This window comes from Myotis brandtii, unplaced genomic scaffold, assembly GCF_000412655.1.
Source record: "Myotis brandtii unplaced genomic scaffold, ASM41265v1 scaffold251, whole genome shotgun sequence".
Classification (NCBI taxonomy): domain Eukaryota; kingdom Metazoa; phylum Chordata; class Mammalia; order Chiroptera; family Vespertilionidae; genus Myotis; species Myotis brandtii.
This window is the reverse complement of record NW_005359516.1, coordinates 1,966,283-1,974,179: the sequence shown is the minus strand read 5'-3', so window position 1 is coordinate 1,974,179 and position 7,897 is coordinate 1,966,283. Positions and strand designations below refer to the sequence as shown.

The following is a 7,897-nucleotide window of genomic DNA, read 5'->3' as shown; positions in this document are numbered from 1 at the left end:
AACCTATTTCGGTAGCCTCTGGAGCTGCGGCAGGCTAGTGAAGGCTGAGGTGTGGTCATTTATGTTGCGGACAGGGAACAAGGGAAGGAGTGCCCACAGGCTTCCCATTCCCAAGATGAAGGGTCAGAGCCCCTGCCCCCCAGCAAAAGCCCGGATCCTTGGAGACTCACCTGAGAGATTCAAATTAGGGCAGCAGCCCAGAGCTCAGAGTGGGGTCAGTCTGTATCCTAGGCTCTGGCTTTGTAAAAGTCACATTTTGGTGTCCCCTTTGCTCCCACCACCCTCCAAACAGCCCAGCAGGGACAGGCTGAGGAACCACTGGGAAGTCTGCCTCTTGTTCAGACTAAGTCCTTCTACTACAGACTCCGGGCCTCATGCTTCACCTCCAGAGCCAGAATGGGGTGGAAGACGGCTAACGTGTCACCCTGCCATGGCTTCCCTGCCACCGTGGTTTCTGCAGGGCAGGGAGGCACAGGGGCATGTGTGGGGGAGGGAGGAAGGAAGGACCCATGGCTTTAGTTTGAGACTATGAAAGCACTTGTACTTCCTCCAGGAAGCTAGCCTGCACCCCCTGCTGTCCGCTGTACACATCACTACAAATCATTCATTAAACAAACGTTTATTGAGTGCTTTCCATGTGCCAGGCACCAAGCTAGGCGCTGTTGATACAAAAATTGAAGGACAGTCCCTGCCCTCAAGGAGCTTACAGTCTAGTGAGGAGATGGACCAGTACACAGGCAAGTGAGCCCACCGTGATGTGTGTGGTGTGCTGGAGTGGGCAGGGGGAGGGGACGTTAAAAGCTCCTTGGACGAAGTAAAATCTTAAGTGGAGAACTAACAGAGAAGATGCCCTGGTGAATAGAAGGGGAAGAAAAGTGGCATCTCTGGATACAGGAGGCCAGGACCCAGAGTGCGAGGTTGCACGTGATGAGGCCAGAGAGGCGAGCAGGAAGCAGGATACATGTCTCAAAGCCGTGCTAAGGGTCTGGATTTTGTCCTGAAGGCAGAGGGGAGCCATGGGAGGGTGCAGGCCAGGAAGTGACGTGATCAACTGTGCATTTTAGAAAGACAACTCTAGCTGTGGGACCTAGAAGCCGGAGGCGGCTGTCACAATAACCCAGGTGAAAGTTGATGACGGTGGGAGTGGCTCTACTCTCATCAAGAGATGTTAAGGAGGCAAACTTGACAGTTTTGAGAGACTGGATGTGGGGGGCAAAAGGAGAAAGCAGGGATAGAAAGCAGGTTTCTGGTTTGGCTCCTGAGTGCTCTCGGGGCCACAGCAGGTGCCCAAAAGAGGCAGGTTTGCAGAGGGCAGCAAGTGCGGCTGGGCTGTGAGAGGAGCTTGTGCGCCCAAAGGCAGCAGAACCGGTTCAGAAGCCCAGGAGGGGTGTTGGGGCTGGAAGTCAACTCTTACTTCCTTGGCAGAGTCAAAGCCATGAGCATGGATGGGCTCCTCCTGGGAGCCCAGGACAGGACCCTGAGAAACCCCACTGTAGGGCGCGTGGAGAAGCCTGCATAGGGCACCGGAAGAAGCCACAGAGGTAGGAGGAGAAATGGCCATACAAGTGCGATTCAAGGAGCTGGGGTGGTCAGCCCTGTCAGATGCTGCAGAGACCCAGTAAGGGGCGGAAAGGGTTCACTGGATTTCACAAAAAGACCACTGGCAACCCCGCGAGAGCACTGACAGTGGAGCGCATGGAGGAGGTGAAGCCGCGTCCTCGGGGTGAGGAACAAAGAAGAGGACAGGGAGGGAGAGCACTGGCCCAGCAGTGAGGGATGTTGGCTCCCGTTGAGAGAAGACCCACGTGTGCTGCTCCTCCCAGGGAAAGGGGAAGGCTGGTATTGTTAAGAGAACAGGAAATGCTAGAGCCAAGGAAGGGAAGGGCTACTGTGGGACTTGCAGGATGTGGAGGAAAGATGTTCAGCACAGGGACTTAAAGATACTACATGTGTGCAGCCCATCGCTGCACCTGCTATCCTCGCTGTGAGGTATACGACATGGCCAGTAATGGCTCTCATGGGGACTTCATTCCGCTATGTAGTGCTGAGTATCTGCAAGGCACTGTAGTTGGAGTGCAAGGTTAACAAATGCTGGTCTGTGCCCGGGACCTCGCCTGCCTGCTTAGAGGCCTAAGGTCATCTCCTCAGGAGCCGAGCACACAGGAAAGGGGGCCAGCCCGTGTGCTCTCAGGGACACACAGCTTCCTCCACCAGGCCTATTTCTTACAAAACAGGCCATAGCCCAGACTGCTGGCAATCAAGTTAGGTTTCTCCTTGAGCCTGACATAGAATTCTGCCAGAAACCACTCCTTTTCTCCAGGGGAAGACTTATAAATAGGGTATTGTAGAAGTTGCTCTGAAAATCTAACCCAGTCCCAAACTGCTCTCTCTCTGCCCCCCGCCTGACAGTCACGGAGCCTTGGGGAAAGAAGAGATTGAAGAAAAGACGGGGGGTGTGGGTGGGAGGGCATAAGAAAGGCTGCATCCACCTGCCACTCCCCACCCCCTAACCAGGCTCAGCTCTTCATCCTGCCCCCTTCCCACTAAGGGACATAAGAACAGTCCCTTCAGAAAGGCAAGGCCCAATCCCAGAAAAGGAACCCCTGCAGCCGAAAAGCCCATCCAGGCCAGGGCAGAAGGTCAGCAGGAAGAAAGGAAGATGAACTTTCAGGGTATTAAGGCAACAAGTGCCACCTAGAATCTTTATTCAAACAGGAATCAGACTTGGACAGAAATCACAGTTCAACAGCAAAAACTATTTCCTGGGAATTGCCAAGCCATGGCCCTGCCCCATGGCCATCTGCCCGAAGACCCTATCCCTGTCTGCTCTCCAGCTTCAAGGCCCCTGCCCTGCCCGCCTCGACTGAGCCAGAGCCTCCTGACCCAGCATGGAAGGGGCGGGCAGGGCCACGGGGAGCTCAGCTTCCACAGAGCCAGGTGGACCACGGCCTCCAGCCAAGCAGGCTCCGCCACCCTCCCTGGTGCCCCTGAGGTCATGGCCTCTAGCAGCAGCAGATCTGAGCCCAGCTGCGCATCCCGAGGAAGGTGGGGATGGAGGCTCCAGGGAGACTTGAAGGAAGTCAGGCCAGGGCTGGGGGAAGGAACCTTCCAGGCTCACAGAGAGGCCCAGGGGCCTGACTCTCCTGATCTCGCCCCAACATCCCCTCCCCAGGGGCGTCAGTACATCTTCTGACGACTGGGTAGAATGGCCTCTTTGATGAAGGAGAAGACAACCAGGATCCCTAAGCGTTTGCCCCGCTTGCCTTTGGTGAAGTAATTGGAGACCACGTCATCTGTGGAGACACATGCAGGGAGATGAGTGTGTGTGTGTGTGTGTGTGTGTCTGAAAGTGAGCACAGCTCTCTCCACCTGAAACCCAAGTGTCTCGGTCACAGGGCTGGGCTCCGGCTCCCCCTGCCAGCTCAGGCCTTGCTGGCGTCCTCCCACCGAGACCCCGCACAAAGCCCTCTCACCTCCTGGCTGCACGGTGGAGGGCAGGACGTTCTCCCCAGCCGACAGTGACACGAAGAACGCGAACGGGATTATCCACAGACAGAAAGTGAAATAGGCCAGGACCTAGCAACGAGAGACACTGAGAAGAGGGTGCCCCCGGAGGCGCCAAGGGTGGGCGGGGCCTGGCCACGCTGTATCTGAGAGGTGGTCAAGCCGGCACAGAAGCCCCCACACCTGGTCTCTGAAGGGGGCCAGGGCCTGGGAAGCAGAGACAGGACATCCTCGGACATGGAGATAGGACAGTGGGGAAGGTGCAGGCTGAAGATGACTCATGTAGCCACAATCCCCAATTATTGGTCGCTAGGACAAGGAACTTCTCTGACCCACAGTCCCCAAAGAAGCGGTCTTGTTCTTCCCAAGGGTCCAGACTGCAGTGGCAGGGTGTGGAGAAGGCCTTGGCAGGGTGCTGGGGGGAACCAGGGTCCGGGCTGCAGCCCACCCAACCCATCACACAAGGCCACTCCACTGACCCTGACCTCTGGGTGTTAGGTTGGGATCCTGGGAGACCCAAAGGACTCACTAGGGGAGAGCACTGTCTCCCCATCTCAGCCGAAGGGATCTCTGCTCCTCTCCCACGCTGCTTCCTGAGATCATCTCTACTAAGTTTAAACAATGCGTTATCCCTCAATGGGCGCAGTTTCAAATCACAGCTAGGTTCAAAATCTTGCAAGTCCCCTTTATCCTTCTGTCCCTGTTAATAGTTTGATGTACGAAACGCTCCTTACCTCTGAGAAAGGATAATATTCCTCTGCAAAAAACTGAAATGCTAGGTAGTGATTCACCACCACTAGTCCTGTTGAAGGAATGGAGAGGCAGTTATTCTGGGGGGAATAACATAAAAGCCGGACTTGTAACCTTCAAAAGGCTCCAGGGAGTTGGGAGCCCCGAGTTTTAGTCCTAACTTTACACCCGACTCAAAGGCTCAGTTTTCGATGTTAAAATGGGCGAGTTAGCCCCCACCCGCCACTGCAGAGGGCATTTATGAGTAAAATTAGGGGGCAGGGAAAGCCCTTGGGATGTTATAAAAAAGAGACTCAGTGTCACGTCCTCCAAAACACGGTGACAATTAAGCTGGTTTTCAGCGAGTCCTAGAGAGCTCTCCTGCGGGTAGTGGGTGGAGGAAGTCATGGGTGTGAGGTCACATCCTCCCATGAGATTCCACTCCAAACTCGGCAGCAGGGAGAAGGACGCCTCAAATAAAGAGCACTCCTCAAGAATAAAAGGGCATTTTGCTAGACACTTTGGGGGTGCAGCCTGAGGGTTCCTCAACATTCTGGGGGAGAGGGTCTTTCCTTAACCTGCCCCAGGTTAAGGCCCCCTGGTCTGAACTAGTATGTTCTGGACCCCACACACCTCCTTAGTGTGCAGCCGAATTTACAGGGGAGAGAGAGAGAGAGAGCAGATCCTGGGGACAGGCTGCTCACAGACAGGCACCCTGGCCTGATCCCATGTGTGGTCAAGGGCAGGCACCAGAACAAAGCATCCCCATGAGCACCCATCACATACACCTCAGCCCCTGGCACGTCTCGTCTCCTCCCTTGCCTCTCCCTTCCAAGGCAGAGACCACGGCTCTACGTGCCTGAGCACTAGATGCTGGAAGGCAGGACGGTGCCTGATGCCCACAAAATCTTTCGGAAAAACTAAGGCACCTGAAGGGCAGCCTGCCGCTGGGGCAGGAGTCAGGGGGTTGGGGTGCAGGACCCTCTTCCCTAAAAAGACGCAAAGGGCCTGGTCTCCAGGGAAGGGCTCCCCAACCAAACCCTGGTGAACAAACCCTTTGGCAAAATCCTACCGAGGCAGAGAAGAGACCAGGTCTGGCTTTCACACTGTGCCCTCCTTGTGGATAATATTCTCCCCAGGTTCTCCCACAGAAATAGAAAAGTCGTTCTAGAAAATCCCCAGTTCCATCTGATGTCCTGCCCGAAGGCTAGGATGACCAGTAATGATTACTGGGAGAAAGGGCAATGCTGGTAACCAAAGGCTTTCCAGAGGTTTTCTGTGAATACCTATAAATATCTCTAAGTCTCTGCTTGTGCCAACTGAGTCTCCTACACATCAGCTTGGAACAAATGGAGAGGCTAAGGCCCAGAGAGGGGACATGACTCCCGAGGGCCAGGGAGTGGGGGCAGGGCAAAGGCAGGAAGGCCAGGGTCCTCCCAACACATGCGTCAGCCCCCAGGCAGCTGTCGGCAGGGGGCCCCCAGCCCCATGAAACTATAGTCCTAAAGCTGGGCCAGAGGACTGGATGGAGAGCTGCCGCCTGCCAGGGCTTTGAGCTTTTCCTGAACAAGTAGTTTCTTAGGGGCTCTAAGTACTCAGCAAGCCCACCTTTCTCTCTTCCCAAACCTTCTTCATACTTACCTCCCCGAGAAAGGCCTCCCTGTCTGAGTATCCCACCCCCCTCCACTCCCACCAATTCTAGTCCCTGAGTCAAGGTGGGCTCTAGGCTTCTCCCATGTGTGGAGGCCCTCGGCGCTTCGCCTCCTTTCCCTACAACCCCTTCAGTGCCACGAGCTGGGCTGGGCACATCCAACGACCTCAGTTGCCTCCTCAACTCTGCCCCCTCTCACCGCACGACAGGATGAAGTTAGGCGAGGTCAGCATGATGAAGGGGAAGGTCTGCAGGAGGCCAAAGTAGACGAGGTTGGTGAAGAGGCCCACGCCAATCATGCAGGTGGGGAAGCGCTCAAAAACGTAGAGGCCAATCAGCACAGCTGTGGAGAACTGAAACGACCAGAGGCACACAGTGCAGGGAGCCTCTTCCAGGCAGTCTTCCTGGACTCATTAGCCCCCAGCCCACTTGGGGCAACACTAGGTTCATGCTTCAATCTCACCTCATTTCAGTCACAGGTCTGATCTCCCCACCTAGCCTCTCGGGTGGCATCTTTAAAGGGTAGCATAGCATCTCTCAATGCCATTCTCAAAATGTTGGACGGCAACCCACAGTAAGAAAACGTTTACACTGACCCCAAAACACACATACACATATATGATCAAAGTTCAAATTTCAATTCTAGTCTTTTCTAGTCCACCTTTTATGCTAATTGTGGCCAAATGAACTGGTAACACAACCCAGTAATGAATCATACCTGCAGTATGAAAACGCTGTTCTGAAGGACTTAGTTGTCAGCGCTTAACAAAGGACAGTTGGTTAAATGAAAGTCAAATTCCTGTACCAACACCCATGAGCGTCCGGGACCTCTGAACCCAGAGCTGAGAGCCACCACTTGTCTCCACCACTAACTCCCTACCTCAGGCCAAGCCCAGAGTGGAAGTGGCTGCTGACACCTGGTGACCTGAGAGGCACTGGGCTCCTGTCCACAGGTGCTCCCATCCCTGTCCCCAGATTTCCTGCCGTTGGCAGGATTCTATCCACCAGCAGTCACCCCTGTGGCTGTGACATAAAGGCTTTGTCTCTTCAGAAAGAGAAACTTTCCGAGAGACCTGGGGAGGGCAGGGCCTGGGCCAGGGAAGGTATCTCCCTCTTAGGACTAATCCCTTGATCCGACGAGAAAGAGGGCGATGAGCAAGCACTCAAAACTGTCCTTAAGGTTCCTCTCCGTTCTAAGTGCTGTGAGCAGAGCGAGGGGCTAGGACAGTGGAAGACAGCCAAGCAAAGGCAAAGCCACGGTCCTGTCAACGGAGAATGAGCACTCAGCTGTCACCTTAAGGCACAGAGAATGGGGTCTGCAGTGAAGCAACCTGACTTGGGGAAGGAGGCAAAGACCTGGGCCCAGGAGAGCAGACCATGTTAAGGAACAGGGCAAGGCACGGGGGTGGCCCCCGCAGGAAACGGCAGGGATCAAGGTCTGCACCCATGCCACACTTGCCCCACTTCTTCTTCTGGAGGCAGGGCAGTAGGTGAGGGTGGACCCGGGGGAAGAGGCCACTTACCCAGATCATGTATTTGATGATCCTGCTGGTGGCCACTGTGTACTCTTCTATCAGTTCCGCCAGGTAATAGAGTCCGGCCGCTGGGGGGGCAGGAAGAGGAGCAAGCAGAGAGAACATTAGCCAGGGTCACTCCCCACCATCACCGTCCCCCCTTTCTCTGCAGCTGGGTCCCCATTACCCCTCATGGACTCCAGAAGTCAAGGAACAAACCAAATAACCCATGTGTTGCCCTCCAAAGTCTGAAGAAGTAAAACTTCAGCAGGGCAACTAAGGAGAGATTTCATAAAAGTGGAAACCTGTATCAGATGCCTCGGCACTCCGCTAACCTCTGACCCCATAAAGAGGAAGTTCATTCACTCATTCAGTAAACATATGGGCCAGGTGCTGGGCTGAGTGCGGCGATTGCAGTAAAGACGATGTCCCTTTCTGACCCAGCTAGGGGTGGGCGTGGGGGTAAGGGCGGGGGGATGGGGGAATCCGAGGATTCCAG

The 7,897-nt window shown here is 55.0% G+C and overlaps 1 protein-coding gene across 1 annotated transcript; it reads right to left on the bottom strand.

Moving 5' to 3' along the window:
- Positions 1-603: 603 nt before the first annotated feature.
- On the bottom strand, positions 604-7,539 carry TEX261 (testis expressed 261). The gene is made up of 5 exons (XM_005867780.2): positions 7,408-7,539; positions 6,084-6,237; positions 4,239-4,306; positions 3,474-3,576; positions 604-3,293 (listed from the first exon to the last, which is right to left on the bottom strand). Exons 1-5 carry the CDS (start codon positions 7,522-7,524, stop codon positions 3,178-3,180), a joined length of 558 nt encoding a protein of 185 aa, XP_005867842.1. The 5' UTR covers positions 7,525-7,539; the 3' UTR covers positions 604-3,177.
- Between the last annotated feature and the right edge of the window lie 358 nt (positions 7,540-7,897).

Bases quoted from the DNA above. Each gene is read 5' to 3' on its own strand.
- TEX261 (XM_005867780.2), bottom strand. From the start codon at position 7,524: ATGTTCTCTCTGCTTGCTCCTCTTCCTGCCCCCCCAGCGGCCGGACTC. The intron at 6,238-7,407 runs GTAAGTGGCCTC...TGGTCGTTTCAG, and splicing joins TCATCAAATACATGATCTGG to TTCTCCACAGCTGTGCTGAT. The intron at 4,307-6,083 runs GTGAGAGGGGGC...TTCCTTCAACAG, and splicing joins TAACTTCATCCTGTCGTGCG to GACTAGTGGTGGTGAATCAC.